General features: G+C 49.5%; 1 protein-coding gene across 9 annotated transcripts in view; it reads right to left on the bottom strand.

The window, feature by feature from the left end:
* Positions 1–17633, bottom strand: part of TANC2 (tetratricopeptide repeat, ankyrin repeat and coiled-coil containing 2) — a 237981-nt gene that overhangs the window by 10185 nt on the left and 210163 nt on the right. For 8 of the 9 annotated variants that reach the window (XR_004360907.1, XM_032711002.1, XM_032710999.1 and 5 more), the window contains 8 exons: positions 12721–12854; positions 11898–12021; positions 7089–7264; positions 6120–6252; positions 5556–5585; positions 4574–4665; positions 2965–3111; positions 952–1052 (listed from right to left, as the gene is read on the bottom strand). Coding sequence is in view for 8 of the 9 variants with exons in the window: in XM_032711002.1 (XP_032566893.1) it covers positions 952–1052; positions 2965–3111; positions 4574–4665; positions 5556–5585; positions 6120–6252; positions 7089–7264; positions 11898–12021; positions 12721–12854 (937 nt within the window). In the remaining variant the exon portion in view is untranslated. The remainder of the gene's footprint in view (positions 1–951; positions 1053–2964; positions 3112–4573; positions 4666–5555; positions 5586–6119; positions 6253–7088; positions 7265–11897; positions 12022–12720; positions 12855–17633) is intronic. The other variant, XM_032711001.1, reaches the window with a different exon arrangement.

Below are 17633 nucleotides of genomic sequence, written 5' to 3' on the forward strand. Positions count from 1 at the left end.
GGGCGACAAAAGGACGCTGGTATGTGGGGGGCTGTTATCATCTGGAGAGGAACACGGGTCTTAAGGTCCCTTGCAAGTGTTTTGGGAAAGGCATGAGGTGCATGTGGCTCAGCTCGCAGGGCTCCTCTGTGGAACAGAAGGTCACATCAGGACTTGGTGCACCAGCTTGGCCAGGAGCCCCGTTCCACGCTTGCCTCCATCATGGAAGGTCAAATGGCAGTGTCTGCTGAGCTGGGATGTTTGCACAGGTGGGCTCACACACTCCCTGCACTGCCACGTGAGGCCTTTCGGCTGCCGTTTAAACTGAGATGCAACATTGAGGGCATGCTCAGCCCTCAAGAACAGGACTCCCAAGCAGCCCCTCTGCTCATTTAGGAATGGCAAATTAACCTAATCTCACGTGTTTTAGCCTTCAGAGAGCTGAACAAGGGCGATCCCAGGGCTGCAGCTCTCCAGGAGCTGGCTGCAGTGCTCTGAGCACAGCTCTGTCTGGACACTCCCTGTCTAGCGCCTGCCTGGAGCCACTGCACAGCTGGTCAGCCCTGGCAGGAAGGGCTGCAGGACACAGAGGGGACCACCATGAGGAATGAGTCTGCCCTCTTGCACAACACAGGCCATGAGTCATATCTTGCTTCAAGTCCAAGTTGTGGTTGAGCTAAAGTGTACTCTGAAAAAGAACACCCCACTCTGGTGTCCAGGTTTCCAGTGTCGTAAGATGTCCAGACAGAGTTCCACTAAGACAAACCTCTCAAAACACTTCCATTCAGAATTCACCAATTGAGGGAGGGGGTTACTCTGGAGTTTGAGAAGTTTGTAATCTCATTAATCAACGTTCCTTGGCCATTTCTTCCCATGGGGGCACTGCATGGCTTTGCAGGGTGGGTGCCCACGCTGGGGTGGCCAGGCTTGCAGAGACCAGTCCCTCACACCTTCCTCTCTGTCCCTCCTCACCTGCTGCTGCGTTTGGCCCTTGCTCTTGCATAGTAAGCTTCGTAAGACTTCGGTTTCAGCTCCAGAGCTTTAGTGGCAAACTCCTCCGCCATCCCAAAATCCTGCCATTACAATGGGTGTGCAGGTCAGTGACTGAACAGATACAGAAATAAAAATATATACAGCTTGGGAAGAAAACAAACTTAATATGGATTTTTTTTTTTTTGCACATAGCACGGAAAACTTGATGGTACTGGAATGTTTCACGTGGGTTCAACATCATTTACAGCCAGAGAGTTATGATGGCATGTCCAAAAAAACCTCTGGTAACACCCTTGCTGTCATCACCCCCAGAGGCCAGAGTGCCACTGGTTCTGTTCTCATTGTGTCCTCAACAAGTGCATGCAGATCCCTCTCCAACAACCTCTACAGTCTTGAGGAAACATCTGGTCTCACAGAGGCTGGAATGTTATCTCATGAAGGATTTTTTTCCATAGTTGAAAGCCACAGGAAACCTTTCCCACGCCCTCCCCCTCCCTCTCTGCACCACACTGACATTCTTCAAGGGGCTGACGAAAGCTGCCTGTGAAGGACAGGACTGTGATATCTCAGTGACCTGTCTGGCAAAGGTCCCCTATCAGTGCCACCTGTCCCACTGTTCCTCACTTCTCCCCTACACCTCACCTGGGAGGATATTTTGGGAGCAGACAGTGTGGGATGGGACTGCTCTGGGTGCTTTCCAGTGGCAGTGCCACGAGACCAGACTGTCAGCTCTGGTTCAGCCCTTGCTGCTGTCCTCCCTTGCCTTGTCCCAAATGCTTCATGTCCCACTAAGCTCAGCTTAGTTGAAGCTCAGCATTTGTGAAGGAGAACTTTTCCCTGTGGAGAGGATTCCATTTCACAGCTAAGCTTTGGATTGCTGACCTGAGCAGCTCTGGGAGAAAGGAACAGTGCTGCTCCTGATTTGTTCAAAAACATGGGAAGCCAACTCTTGCTATGGGGATGCCCTGCCTGGGGATGCTCATATTCTATTTGTACCTCCAGTAGCAGTTACTGAGGAGATATTGCCCAGCAGACTCAACTGGGAATGTAGTCAAGGCACGTACTTTTATGGTCTCTTCTACAGGTGCAAAAACTGCAGAAGCAATTAAAAGCCTCTGAACTTTTCTCGCCCAAAACCTCACATTCCCCAGTTAAGGATAAATCAAAAATCTTGTCCTTAAAGCACAGGACAAGAGCTGGAGTTGCTGAGCTGTGAGTTGGCTGGTTTAAAGTCAAGTTTCACACTTCTTCTCCAAACTGTGTTTGTTCCCCAGCACTAAGATTTTACTCCCATTGGTTTCCATCCTTCTCCCTCACATCTCAAAGAAATGAAGGTGTCACTTCCCCTCCAGTGTAACCTTTGCTGGCTCATGGCCTCGGCAGAGATGTCACTTTTTGAGTTTAAGAGGACTTTAATTTGTGGAGGTGAAAGCCCCTGCACGCCAAGCCAGGGGAGGTGGCACTTGTCTGATGGCAGAACAGGAATCTGCACGAGCTGGTCTGGATGCTGCCAGATGGGAAAGGGGAGAGTGACAGGGATCTGGCAGTTCTGGGAGGAGAGGGAGCCTGTGGGGGTGTTTCTGGATGAGTCACTGCCCTGGGGAAGTGCAAACCCCCTAAGCATATGCTCCTTCATTTGAAATTAATTAGTATTCAAAGGAGCACATCTCCTGGCTCCTCCTCACCGCTGCCCCAGAAAGCTGGAAAATGCCTCCACCCACCCCCATGTGACGACGTGAACATCATCATCAAAAGGGAGCAATAAAAAATTCAAAGAGCTATAAACATAGCAATGAATTTTTAATCACCTGAAACGAATATTGAATCATTACTGCTTTTGAATCATAAAATGTCAGTGCCCCGTGAAGGACAAACCAGGTTGGACAGAGGAGAGATCTGAGAGGTCAGAGCACGGTCAGGGATGGACATGTCTCTGCAGGGGCACAAAGGTGGCAGGTTGGGCTTAAGGCCATGAAAAGAGGGGGGACTCACGTTCATTTTCCTTCGACACCGGGAGAGGTTGAGGAGCAGCGACACCTTCAGCTCACGGAAGGTTTTCAGGTCTTCTCCAAACCCTTCCCTGGGGAACTTTTTCAGGGCGTACTGGTAGCGCTGGGCAGCCTCTTTCACTTTACCTTTCTATTAGAAGGAAAACACATCAAAACACACCCTTGGGTTGAGTTTGCTTCCCCGCAGAGAACTCACTCACCAGCCCCAGGAATGTTTTAGGTGGTTAAGGAAACACAACTTCACTATTTAGCTCTTTTCTAGAAAGGAAAGCCAGAACATTTGATCAAGGGAACATCTGAGCTGGAAAGGCAGATGCCTCATGCAAGTTGAGATCTCCCACTTGGTACAGAGCTGTGACACTACAGCAGGAAACACGGTAGAACTGGTGTTAGCTCGATACAACTCCATCTGCTTCCTGGCTGGATGGTCTTTTGGGCTGGGTGATCAGCTACCCATTCCTGGAGAACACCCTCCACTCAAAGCTTAATAGTAAGGAATAGGAACTGTGGGACTTTGGGTGGAGCTCTGGGGCTCAGAGAAGCCTCTGCAACAGCAAAGACAAATGTTACAGCACCAACGTGGCTCTGAACTTGGACAAACAGGTTGAGATCCACCTCCCTGAACTTTAGATGTCTAAAAATCAGGTGTCTCCATCTAAGTCTGGTAACTGGGTTCCTTTTATAGTTATTGGGACGCAACAGTCACCTTCAGAGGTGACTCATCTTTGCTATTTTGGGCACCTAATTTTGGGATGGGACGATGTGAGCCCTGGAGGGGGGCAGCCACAGAGCCAGGGTGAGAGAAAGAGGGCAGGATGGGATCTAGGACACAAGCCGTTCCTGATGACCCAGACATAAATTTTGCAGCTATGAATAGTGAGTTTTAAAAACTTGTAGACTCAGGTTTCTCAGCTGTATCACGTATCTCTGGCAGATAACTCCTGTTACAATGCCAGCTTTGCATATTTTCTGCTTCACCCTTAGAGCCTCACAGTGAATCATTGTTGTACTTGCACATTTTCTGTGTGTGTGCAAATCTCCAGGTTTTTAAAGATTGGCTTAAAATAAACAGAGAGCAAAAAAGACACTCTACTGTAGCAGTGGAATGTCTCCCACGGGCTACAGGACACGACAAAGCCAGCTGTGTCCTGACAATCTGCCTTCATTGCAAAAAGTTTCTTCCAGGAGTTTTTCTGGGATATCCTATCCCGTTGCCCCGTTCCCCAGCAGTGAGCCCACCAGGTAAGGACAAGGCTGCCAGATCTGATGCCATGGCAGCAGTACTCCCAACAAACACTTGGGTTCTGGTGTTTTCAAAGAGCAGACGAGGTGCTGGCTCAAATCCAGAGCGACTTGGCTTTGCTTCAGCTTTGTTACAGATCTGGGTAATCAATCCCCCCTTCCCCAACCCCACTAACCAAAACCAAATGGTTTGGAACACCAGAAATGCTTTGACCTGCCACAGGTTAAGGAGGCAGCATTAGAACCATGGTTTGGAGAAGCCCAACCACTGACCCAACGCAGCCCAAACCTCCCACCAAGAGATGCTGCAAACAGCATCTGTTGCCTTTTCCCAAACCCATTCTCCTCACCTTATAAAACATGTCTCCCTCCTCCATCAGCTTGCTCAACAGGATGATCATGATGTCTGGTTTGGAGGTTGCCATCGCCCATGTTGCTGGACCTGTAGTGTACAGGATGCATGATGGGTAAAGAACTCATACAATGCAAGGGTGGTAGGAAGCTGGGTGGAAAAAATACCCTGGGGTGGGAATTTCTGCTGGAGAGAACAACTTGGCATGGTCAAAGGGCAGAGTGCTCCAAATGATCGAGCTGATAATTCCTCTGGCACTTAAATTAATGTCATCCCCACTGCACTGGTTTTTCTTTGCAGTCATTAAAGCCAATCCCAGTGGCCTGGGAAAGGATGGAGCCGTTTCCACAAGAGGGCAGTGCTGAATGTGGAACTGGCTGGGATGGGGGAAACAAACCGTATTTAAAAGGAAAAATCAGAGTGGTTACATAAAAGCATTTCTAAATTAAAATCTCTGCAAGTGTACTGGGGAAATCTGCAGTTCGGCTGTCGATAGGTGGTTTGTGGTTAAGTGGATTGTGATTTCCAGCTTCACAAGATGTGAAAGACTAGAGTAGAAAATCCATTAAGGCAGAAAATACGACAAAGGGAAGGTCCTGTCTAAGTGCTGCTGGTGCCGAGGGCGTCGTGGGGCTGGGGACGCTCTGCCTCTGCACAGGAGCCACCCTGCAGAGCCAGCTCTCATCTCAAGCACTTATACTGTGAGGGAAGGGGTGGCAAAAATTTGGGGACAACTCATTAGTGGGGGTGAAGAATAAGTCAACAATATTCTATAAGTACATTCAGTACGTTTTGGGGGAAGGAGGTTAGTTTTTGAGTTCAAGTTATTCTCTGCAACAGTCATTAAAAAAATTATTTGAAGGTGAGGTAAATTAAAAGATTAGAGGTGTTGGGGTCGCATGCAGGCTAAATCAAACAGGAGAAAGCAAGGCTGACAAAGCTATCAGATCGAAGCTGATGCTGACAGCAATGAGATATACCTCGTGGGCGACTCGGTAACGTCTGACAACCTTCAAAGAAAGGAGAAAACAAAAAGTTGTAGGAGAGAGGGGGAAAAAAATGGATGAAGGTGTGAAAAAAAAAAAAAAAGAAAGGAAAAAAGCAGCTGTGAGAGGCAGGCAGCAAGGAAGCCAATGCACCAGCAAAATCCCCTTTCACAGGAAAACGTAACGTGAGCGGCTGTGTGGCGCAGTGCAGGTACACTGAGGTCTGGAAGCATACACAGAGCGAGTGAACGCAGCAGCTCACAGCAAGGCATGGACAGAGTACACTTGTCGACTCAGACTAGTAAAGATAGAAAAAGCATTACCAGAGGAAAGACCTTGCCAAAGAGACAGTTGTTTATTGATTAACTTTTGCTAAAGTAATACGACAGCAAAAAAAAAATAAAAATAATAGTCCCCGTTTCACTAGGAAGGCAGTGCTGACTCGCCGGCTGGGGCTGAGGCTGCCTCGGGGTTACACTCGTGTTTTTTAGGATGCCAGCCCCACTGCTCGAGCCCTGCCTGAGCACAGAGTCGATGGCAGAGTCCCCTTGTCCCTACCTATCTTTGCTCCTTTCTTCAGGAGGGTGACGACGACCGAGGTGTTGCGGCAGCCGACGGCCCTGTCGAGGGGCCGCATCCCGCTGTAGTCGACGTGCTCAATCATGGCCCCGTGGTCCACCAGGAACTGAACCTGCAAGGAGAAGCCCAACGGTCAGTTCTGCTCCTGGGAGAGACCTACATGAGGTGTTGGGGATGTAGGACAAGCAAAAGCTTGTTCTGCTCCACTGTATGGGCTAAGAACACCTCCACGGGGTCTGAGGGTACATCATGGGCAGCAGGTCGAGGGAGGAAATCTGCCCCTCTACTCCACTCTGGTGAGATCCCACCTGGAGTGGTCCAGGTCCCCAGGGGTCCCCAGCACAGGAAGGACATGGAGTTGTTGGAGCAAATCCAGAGGAGGCCACGGAGATGTTCTGAGGCCTGGAGCCCTTCTGCTCTGGAGACAGGCTGGGAGAGCTGGGGGTGTTCAGCCTGGAGAACAGAAGGCTCCAAGGAGACTTTAGAGTCCCTTCCAGGGCCTAAAGGGACTCCAAGAGAGCTGGAGAGGGACTTTGGACAAAAGTCTGGAGTGACAGGACAAGAGGGAGTGACTTCAAACTGAAAGAGAGTAGGTTTAGATTGGATATTGGGAAGAAATTCTTCCCTGTAAGGGTGGGGAGGGGCTGGAATGGAATTCCCAGAGAAGCTGTGGCTGCCCCATCCCTGAAAGTGTTCAAGACCAGGTTGGATGGGGCTGGGACAGTGGAAGGTGATCCTGCCCATGGCAGGAGGGGTGTTGATGGTCTCTAAGGTTCCTTCCCACCCAAATCATTGTGTGATTCTCCGATCAGCCTCTGTTGGAAGCACCCACATGAATGAAAGATCAGGACCTTCTGTGCTTATTGCTACAGCAAGCTGAAGTGTACAATTCTTCTGGCTTTTACACCAACTGCCCATTTCCTTCTGGGTGCATCCCAGGCCACTCACCACCTCTGCGTCGCCGTAGAACGCCGCCAGGTCCAGCGGCGTGCGCCCGTTCTTGTCCGCGTGGTCGGTGGCAGCTCCGTTCTCCACCAGGGAACGCACCACGGGCAGGTGGCCCTTCAGACAGGCCCAGCTCAGGGCTGTCAATCCCTCCTTGTCCATCAGAGAGATGGAGGCACCTGAAAGGACAAGCATCGGTTCACTCCAGCGCTCTCTCAGCTGTTGAGCGCCGCAAACCACCCGCTCGGCGACGACAGCTTGTTTTCAGAGAGCTCTGTACATAATTATTAATTCCTTTATTAACGTTTCTCCCACCACAGATCCCACCCTCCGTGGCGACTTCAAATGCACCAATGGGAACTGTGGCAAACGAGTTGATTCACACCAAGCTGCAAACTTTTTCGCACCTACCTCTGTGGGCTTTCCTGGCAAACATCTGAGCAGCAGGGTGGATCTGACATACCTCGTCTGAGACATCAATCTTTCTTTTTAACTGCCTTTTTTTTTATTTAATCCAACCCCATTCCAGCCTGTGTGAGTCAGAGATGAAGACCATTTTGCTGCTTCAGCAGGTCACCATGGGGAACTAAGTCAATTCGGCTCAGTTCTCCTAAAAAAGCACATATTTTCCCCTCTTCACTCCCCTCCCCTTTGCCCAAAATGACACAATTTCCAGCAGTATTTCTCCCTGAACTTTACCCAATATAAATACAACGTTGTGGGATAAACTCCTGCCAACTGCAAGCCAAGGAGAGAGGGACTTGACGTTTTCTTGGATGAGGGAATGGTGCTGCCATACCAACGGGTCAGTGCTGCTCCACACAGCATATGGATACGGAGAGGAGAGCTGAACAGCAGCTTCAACTGAACACTCCTCTTCATGGCATGAAGACAACTCCTGTTGCCATGGCACAGAGTGTGCAGGGATGATCCACACCAGCTCTGCTCCTCCGAGGAGCTGCAGCTACCTGTGGGATGCTCCTGCCAGCAGCTGGGAGGGATTGCTGCTGCAGTGGTTTTCTCCTGGAGGTGAACTCTAAACTTCCCAGCATGAGGTCTTTCCTGGCTCCAGAAGAACGCTCCGCAGGTGGGGGAGGGATGTGGATTTCCTGACCGTTCCCGTTCATCCCGGCTGACGTGTCCCCCGTTCGCACGCGTTGCCCGGCTGGCAGCAGAGTGAGAGGGCTCCCTGCTGGCACAGGGTGTTGTTTGGGGAGGGAAATAACACGGCAATGTTTTCTCCAGGAGTCTTCAGGCACCTCTGCCCAGCCCCGAGCTGCCAGCACAGCGTGGAATGTCAGTGAGGGAGGGGACAACCAGGAGCGCCAAAGGGGGACACGGCAGCTCCAAGGTGCAGGCCAAGGGATGACAACTTAGAATCACGGACTCATTAGGTTGGAAAAGACCTTTAGGATCATTAAATCCAACTGTTCCCCCAGCACTGCCAAGCACTAACCCATGCCCCCAAGTGCCACATCTTTAAATCTTTTAAATCCCTCCAGGGATGGTGACTCCACCACTGCCTGGGTCAGGCTGTTGTAGGACTTGACAACCCTTTCAGTGAAGAAATTTTCCCTAATATCCAAACTAAACCTCCCTTGGAGAAATATGAGGCTGTTTCCTCTTGTCCTGTTGCCTGTTAGCAGGCAACAGAGCCTGACCTCCCCCTGGTTCCACCTTCCTGTCAAGGAGTTGTGGAGAATGAAAAGGTCCTCCTTGAGCCTCCTTTTCTACAGGCTGAGTCCCCCCAGCTCCCTCAGCTGCTCCTCATCAGACTTGTGCTCCAAACCCTTCCCCAGCTCTGCTGCCCCTCTCTGGACACCTCAACACCTTGCCAGCCTTCTCTCCCATTGCCCACACTGCACCCAGGAGCCCCTCTGGAGCTCTGGGAAAGCCCTTCCACATGATCCTGAACTGACCCAAGGACAAGTTTTGCTCAGGATAAAGCCTCATTTCATTCCTGCTTATTTGAACCAGATACTTCCTTCCATTCAAACCATCCAAGTCTTCTCTTGTGTTCTCCCTCTGACTCTTCTGGAGCAGGTAAGAAAGTTCCTGCAGTAAGAGGGAATCCTGGAAAGCCACGTCATCACTCAGCCTTCCCACTCGCCAGTGGAAGGACACCCAAAACCACAGGGTGACAGGGCCAGGCTCCAGGGTGTCCCTGCAGTGCCAGCTGAAGGGCTGAGCGAGCAGACAACACACCACCCCAGGGATGCCAAGAGGCTGCTCCAAGGCACACTGGGCATGACCTTCACGGGAACACCAAGCTCCAGAAACAGCCCTGACTCCCAGCAGAACCTCTGCTTGACTCCACAGACATCCTTCACCCTTCAGGGATCTCTGACCTATTTAGCACTGAGGCAGCCAGACAGGAAACAAAGGGATGGTTTTGAGGCCAAGTGGCTTAAGGTGATCTCATGGGACTGATCCATCCTGCAGCGGGAGGGATTTTGGCTGGGAAAACCCAGTTTGCTTCTGGGAAGGGCTGGGTTGCTCCTTCCCTAAAAAAACCCAAGTGGCCAAATGCAAGAGTTCGTCACAGTTTGGGCTGGAAGGGACCTTTAAAGTCATCTAGTCCAGCCCCTGCCATGGGCAGGGACACCTTCCACTAGCCCAGGTTGCTCCAAGCCCCGTCCAACCTGGCCTTGGACACTTCCAGGAATGGGGCAGCCACAGCTTCTCTGGGCAACCTGTGCCAGGGACTCGTGATAAAAAATTTCTTGCATCCATCTAGTCTGATGATTTAATTATCCAGCAGGCACAGCAATGAGCCAGCTCCAGGGAAAAACGAAAGCCTGACACTTGGAACATCAAAAAGCTGCAGGATGTGGGATCTGTTCTGCACAGAGGATGCACCCAAAGCTGCAGTGCCCAGTCAGGGTGACCCTGAGGTAGTAAAAGCATCAAGGGATTGCTTTTTGCAGGAAAAGGAGATTCAGAATCAAGCTCCCTCCAACAGGAACGAGTACCAGGAATTATTTTGCTTCGTGTCACACTGATCCATATAAATACCAGCTTTAGCAGAGCTGCCACCAGGGAAGTTTAATTCCCTGTTCACACCCCCATTACTTTGGGGTGTTAAGAGGTGGGTAACTCCAAAAATTGGGGTTTCCAATTGATTGATGACTCCAACTCTGCTAATGAAACATGTTTACAAATGCTGACTGTGTTAATCAAGTACAGTCAAATGAGATTTGCTTTGCAACACACTAATTAATGCTTATGGCTTATGATTCACACAGTTTTGATTTTAATGAAACATTGAGCAGGACTGTCAAAGCCATTTTAATTAAAATACTCCACATTTCACTGCACTCTGCCCAAGATTGAGTTACCTTTTCAGGACCATGTGTTACACTGTAGGTAGTGGAGTTTACTAAGCTAATTACAAGAACGGACCTTTTAAAGTAAAAATTTTCATATTTTTGACTACTTGGACTCTCAGTGTCCAAAGAGCCAGAGAAATATTATGTGCATTTACTGGTAATCCCATATTTTAGATCAGATTATCTGGTATTTTCATCCTCCTCTGAACCACTGAGTTTTAAGCAACATGCACAGTTCTCAAGTCGGGCAAAAAAAATATCACTTATTTTAAGCTTTTTAACACAGACTCAGTCAAGCTGTGAAAGGGGCCATGTTTCATCTCAAACACGGAGAGTGTTAATTTGAGATTTAAAAATAACAGAACACCAGAAAGGAATTAATTGAATTAATTCCTAAAAAGCTCAAACTGATCTTTGTCACATCCCTGTGCAGGTTACAGCACTGAGCAGCAAGAATCCCACTGGCTGTGGCTCAGGACAGACAGACAGGCAATGGGAAACTTGTTCTTGGCAATTTTACAGTGAAAAAAATATTCTTAAAACTACTACATAAGATATTCAAGTGTCTCACTTTTTGGCTAAGAGGGCAGACACAGGCACTTACGAGATGAAGAAAATATCCCTTCCCAAAGAGGGATCTTACCTGGAATAAAAATATCAAATAACAATACAAGAATTAAATGCTATTTCTAGAAAAAAAAAAATTAAAAGATCGTCCAACCAAACCAAACAAACATTGGTTATTTGTACAAAATAAAAGACAAAGGAGTCTCAAAAGAAGTCCAGCAATAAGAGCTGATGGTGTTCCCACGGGTTGTTCTGACTCACCTCCAGCAGATTCAGCAGAACTGAGCAAAACTGAGCCACGTTGGCTGAGTAAGTCCCAGTGAGGGAGAGTTATCAGCCACTGCAAGGGCTGAGCAAAGGGAAGCCGTGGGTGCAGAGCTGCAGAGCTCCCTTCAAAAGAATTCTGATTTATTTTCAGCAAATCTACCAACCCCTCGCTTGTGCCGGGGTCTTACCCTCCTGCTGCTGTGCTGGAGTCACAGATGTGGGCAACAACACAAGAGCTAAAAATGGCAAAATTAACAGGTGTCCCCAGCTCTGGTCTGTGCCTGAGCCTTGCTGCCCATTCCACAGCGATGCCCACGGTTCCGTGGCATCGTGTGTCCACTCTTTGTCTAAGGGCAACACTCCCAGTGTGGTTCAAGGGCACATTTTTAATGCTCCAAGCACCTGGGATGTTATTCTGTTTGCTAACTCGGATGGGTGGGTTTGTGAGCACCAAAGACACAACTCAACACACAGCCAAGATTAAGGCCATGATTACTCCAGCCTTGTTCTCCAAGGAGCTGGACAGGGAGTGGTGTGACCGGTGGGGTTACAGGGCCTACCCTGACACTCCAAACTCCAGCTGTACAGGAGCCAGTGAGGTGGGACTGGCCACGGGTGGACTCCAGAACTCCCCAAGACGTGCTCTAACCTTGTGCAAGCAGGAACTCCACGGTGCCCAGGTGCCCCTCGGACGCTGCCATCATCAGCGGTGTCCTGCCCTGCTTGTCTGCCATGTTCACGTCGGCGCCGTGCGTGAGCAGGAGATCCACGATCTGCAACACACAGAGCCAGCACATGGAGACCCAGCTGGGAAGAGGTCAGAGAAGAGGAAGAGCAGAGCGGAACCCACGTCCTAAAAACTCACAGCCCTCAAGGCCCTCTGGGGTTGCAGGAAAAGAAGATTCAGAATCAAGCTCCCTCCAACAGGAATGAGTACCAGGAATTATTTTGCTTTGTGTCACACTGATCCATATAAATACCAGCTTCAGCAGAGCTGCCACCAGGGAAGTGGAAGATTAGGGACTGGGAGAAGCAATGGAGGTATAAGGGCAGGAAAAATGACTTTCTAAGTCAGGAGCATCTCATTTGCTTCCCAAATGGTGAGATAACCAGAGAGGCTGGGGCTGCCCCATCCCTGGAAGTGTCCAAGGCCAGGCTGGATGGGGCTTGGAACAACCTGGTCTAGTGAAAGGTGTCCCTGCCCATGGCAGGGGGTTGGAACTGGATGGTCTTGGAGTCCCTTCCAACCCAACCTATTCCACCATTCTATGGTAAGACAGGGCTTAAGCAAAGCTGTCTGTAAGCAACAAGAGCTGGGGGTGATTGGAGCATCAACATCACTTCTTCTCGCTCTGCTCATTCCCCACAAGAGCTGGGGCTCCTCTTCTCCGCCCCAATTCCAGCAACACGGAAGGGAAGGCCCGACCCCACACCTGAGGCTGTTCTAAGGAGCGAGGGACCGGCTCACTCACCTGCCAGTGGCCCTGCCTGACGGCGCTGAAGAGCGGGACGACCCCGCGGCGGTTGGGCTGTGCCACGGCCGCGCCCTGCTCCAGGAGCAGCCGGCACACCTCCAGCTTCCCGCGCCCCGCCGCCGCCGTCAGAGCTGCGGGAGAGAGGACAGCGGTCAAGGGAAGGAGCCCCGCGCTCAACGGAGTGTTCTCCTACCTGGAGATGGGTCTTTCTGCTGGACACCCCAGCGGTGAGGCCTGGAATGCCAAACACATCCCATGACAGGCAAAACGGACAAGGAAACTTGGCTGGATCGGTACGGTTCTAGCTCTTGTCATTACAGTTCTAGCTTTTCTCATTTTAGTTACCTCAAAGGTCAGCTTTTCCATGAAAACATCACGGAAAGAGGCTGGTTGAGTCAATCACCTTTCATTATTTTCCCCAAGTCGCAGTGAAACGTGGTAAGAACCACAATAAAATAACGTACAGGCACAGGTGACTGAGGTTCAAGTGTGACTGACGTCCAAGGTGTGACCACGGTTCAAGGTGTAGATGAGGTTAAAGGTGTAGATGAGCCTACAGGTGTTACTGAGGTTCAAGTATGGCTGCAAAGAAACGTGGAGTCCCATCACATGAAACCTTCACCATTTTCCCTACTGCCAAGGCCACGGGCTGTGAGGCTGAAGGGGTCTGAGAAGGGGCTCAATCTCCAGAGAAAACACAGGTCTTCAGGTACTTGACAAGACCTTCTTCAACCTGTCCTTGACTCATCCCACCATGACCGCAAGGGAGCAAGTGAGGGATCAAGCAGTGAGCACCATCAGCTCCCTGACAGACATGTCAGTCACATTTGTGGCTTTTCTCTGTCCCAACAAGCACAGAGCAGTGTAATTCACATGGAGGACTTCTTATCTTCCATATCCCACTTTAGCCTGTAGATCTTTGAAACCAGGGAAAAAAATGGAAAGCAAAAGAGGATGAATATGATCACCTGTTCTCCACAAAAAATGCTAATTCTGGGCTTTTTTTCTGGTTAGGGCTGATCCTACCAGCCAGGGTCTTTGTGCAAACCCCAAATTACCTCTCATTTCCAAACGCTCACAATATCACAGGTGGGCAGAAGCAACACCTGAGAGCTCTTTCCCTGACGAAATGTGCTCTGTTAACTCCCCAAGTGTGGTTGGGTTAGAGAAGACACATTCCATCTGAAAATAGTCCCAAGTTCAGGACCTGCCGGTGACTCGTTTCGGTGTTAATTTTAGACTTCTTGGTTCCTCCCTCTCCCTAACTTTCTGTGCACTTCAGCACAGCTCCTCTGGCTCCACGCTCTGCTGCTTCTGGTAGGAGTTGGAGCAGAAGGTGGGAGTTTATTTCTGCCTGACGTCTCTTGTTTGTTCTTTGAAGTACATTTCTGTGGGTTGGCTGATTACGAGGTGTTGATGGCTTTCCAACTGCAACACTGTTAATGCTGGGGGATTTAATTAATTCTTGATTCTGCTCCACGTTATGGTGGAGTTTTCTTCTCTTGGGGTTGAGAGACACCAAGAGTTAAAAAGAAAAATCATCTCGCTGCCACGAGCAGAACGTTCTGCAAAATCTATAATTGGATCCATGTGGGTTTTCAACGTAAGCTACAAATACAGGAGGAGGCAGAGGGATTGGAATGCAGGGCTCTGGGTTCTATTTCTAAACCTGCCTGCACTTGAAATGTTGCAGGTTAATTTGAGGTATTTCACGTCAAAATGACTTATGTTTGCAACAATGAGAATACTGTAAATCACTTCAGTGTTTGGTGTTCATCGGGAAATGTTCTTTGGAGAAGACTTTACTGAAACAGGATGATTTGATTCATGGCTTCTCCACTCTCTCTTGAAATCCCTTCTGCCTGCACTGACATCTCTTTTTGTTGTTGTGTTCCTCAGGGTCCAAGAAACTGGTGTGGGAATGTGGCTCCAGCTTGTCCTCTGCAGTTCCAGCTCCAGGGAAAAGCTCCTGTGTTGCTGAGCAGCCAGACTTTGCTCCTTCAGGAAGGTTCCACACTGATGATCTGGATTTGCCTCCTGCTGCTGAGAAAAACCCATCCAAGCTTGTCTTGTACAGTGCACAGATACCTAAATCCTCATAAATGGAGAAACTCAGCCCAGCTGGACCCCAGAGGCTGGACCCCAGAGCCCATTAAGGCACACCCAGACCTCACCAGTGGGAAGGTTGGACTGGAGACCCCCCCGTGGTCCCTCACCTGCCATAGCTGGACAGGCTGCTGCTCCAGCCCTCAAAACAAAGCAGCTGTTGCCATCCTGTGGCTCACCTCAAGCCCAGAGCACTATCCTGTGGCTGGTATCCAAGTCCAAATGCTCAATTAACCTACTTCAGGAAGAACTCCAGGAGTACCTGCTTCTTTCAGCACTCCTTAGATGGACTCATCAACCTTATAAGGGCTTTTAGTCTAAAAAACACACATGACACAAGGTAAGGCTGTGCCTGTGAGTGAAAGGAGATTGGAAAAGCCAAGGAAAAGTGCTGAGAGGAACTAAAGGAGATGGCAATGGGTTGGTTTGAAGTTTTACCGTCTGCCAGGGAGCTCCCGTGGCCCAGCACAACCAAGGTGAGTCCACCAGGGAGCAGCAAGCAGGATGCTGGGCTGGCAAACAGGAATGTTCATTTTGCAGTTGTATCACGAGGATGCAGCTCCAGGAAGACAACTCGTCGGGCAATAACCAGGTCTTGGCATAAACACCATAAAACAACCCCCATGTTTCTCAAAACACAGCTCTACCAAAACCTGAGACCAGGCTCAGGTGTGGACGTGCCCCTCTCCATCAGCACCAAGCCGCGGCCTCCAACACCAGGGATCTGCCACAGCACATTCTACCTTTGCTGCTGTGCAGAGAAGGTCTGTTTTCTTAGAGAAAAAAACAACTTAATCTGGAGAAGGAATCATTCAAGTGCTGCTCTCCAGCACGTGTATCTGTTTCCCAGGCTGGCAGGAAGACAAACAGCTCGGCGGAGCCATTCTTTGCACCTCCGACTCCGATGGACTGAGCACAAAGTGACTCGGATACTTTTCTGCTGGGTTTTGATATTGGTTTTGTCCCAGGGGGAAATACTCCATCTGGAGCTGGCTGTAGTGTGCTGTCAGCAATTCCTAAACTTATGATGTCACTTGGCACTGGCATTTGGATGATATCAGGCTGATATCACCAAGCCAAGCACTCGGCTCTGCTCTGTGGAAGATTAGACACGAGCAACAAGTACCAAAAGCCAGACAAGCAGGATTCAGAGTTCTAAAGGAGACTGCTATTTTTAGGTGGAAACCAGCACTCCTCTTCAAGTTTATTTAAACTCTCTATTTACCTTTGGGGAAATAATAATAATATAATAATGTGAGAGTCATGAGTTTCATACAAACTTACAGACTTGTCCCATGCAGACCAAAGTCTGCTCACTTTGGTGGTTGGCTCACTTTTGTTCACTTACCCACCTCACCAATTTTAATGGGATAAACAGATATTCCTTTGTGGTGAGCCCTCAATTTATGTGTGATTTGTGAATCACAAATTCACATTTCCAACTGTTACTCAGTTCCAGTTACTCAAAAACCCTCTCTGACAAGAGAAACTCCCAGATGCCTGGTCAGTCCAGCTTTTGGCATTGTCGGGGGCAGAGGTATGGGAAGGAGGACAACAGAGATGGAAACAGGCAGGTTGGGAATGTCAGAGCTGCCCAGGGCATGGGACAGGAAGGGAAGGGCTTATCTGTAGTGCCTGATGCTGCCCATAGGGTTACTTTGCAGGGCTGAGCGGCTTTAGATCAAACTCTGAAGGCATCTGATCATGGTTCTATTTAAATGACAGTCCTTGTGACCCAAATGCCAGAGAACAATTTGGATGATCCATCTCAGGACCGGTCACCCACTGTGAGCTCACTGGTACAAAGCCCCTGTCCTGTTACCAACACTCGGCCATTTCACTCGGCTGATTCCACATCCAATTCCTTTTTTTCTCCCATGACACCCCAAAGCACTTTGAAATTGCTTATTTGTTTCTGTTGCCCTTATTTCCTCTAATAATGGCCCCATGGCCTTTGCTGCTCAGTTCCATTCCCATGGGGACAGGAGTTGGCTCCTTCCCCAGTGCCCTGCCAGTGGCCCGGGGCAGCCTGGCCGCTCCCTGGGCTCTTCCCAGGACACCTCATCCCTCAAGCTTTGTCCTTTGGAGCTCAGGGCAACGCTCTCTGGCACACTCCATTCATCACACGGCTCTAATAAGGCCACATTTTCAAAGGTACAGTTACAAACCAGCTCCAAATACAACCCTGCCCCCTCCAAAGCAGAAACAACGCGAGCAAAGACTGAGCCACACTCCAGCCGCCCTCTGTCCCCTTGGATCGTGTCATTTTTAAGCCAAGCTGACAGAATCACCATCCATGCCCTGCTCCCCAGACAGGAACATTACCTGGGTGTATGAACCTGACAGCAACATCACCAGTGATGCAAGTGGAGCAGTGAGTTGAGTACAAATGACAGAGGATAATATTTATGAGGTCGCTGGAGTTAAAAGCAAACAACTTCATGCTGGAATGGCTCAAGAAATGGAGATGTTAGTGGAGCAGAAGGGATGGATGGCTGCCTTTGTTTTGGGAGAAGTCAGGAAAGAAGGGATTTTGTATTGTAACCATCAATGCAGAAATGAAGGACTTCACTAAAGGGTATTTGTTTAACTACCAGCTGCTAAATAATGAGGAGTTTTCAGAAAATCAATGGATAATTTAACAACCATAGTGCTGCATGTAATGGAGAGGGGGAGAGAGAAACAGGGAGATGCTTTGGATAAATATGCCCAATATCAAGAGAGAGAGCAGAACTGAGTGTCCATCTCATGTTTCAGGGAAATCAGTGACCTGGTCAGAATGCTCAGTGCCTCACACTCCTGAA

Source organism: Chiroxiphia lanceolata, chromosome 26 (genome assembly GCF_009829145.1).
Source record: "Chiroxiphia lanceolata isolate bChiLan1 chromosome 26, bChiLan1.pri, whole genome shotgun sequence".
Lineage (NCBI taxonomy): Eukaryota > Metazoa > Chordata > Aves > Passeriformes > Pipridae > Chiroxiphia > Chiroxiphia lanceolata.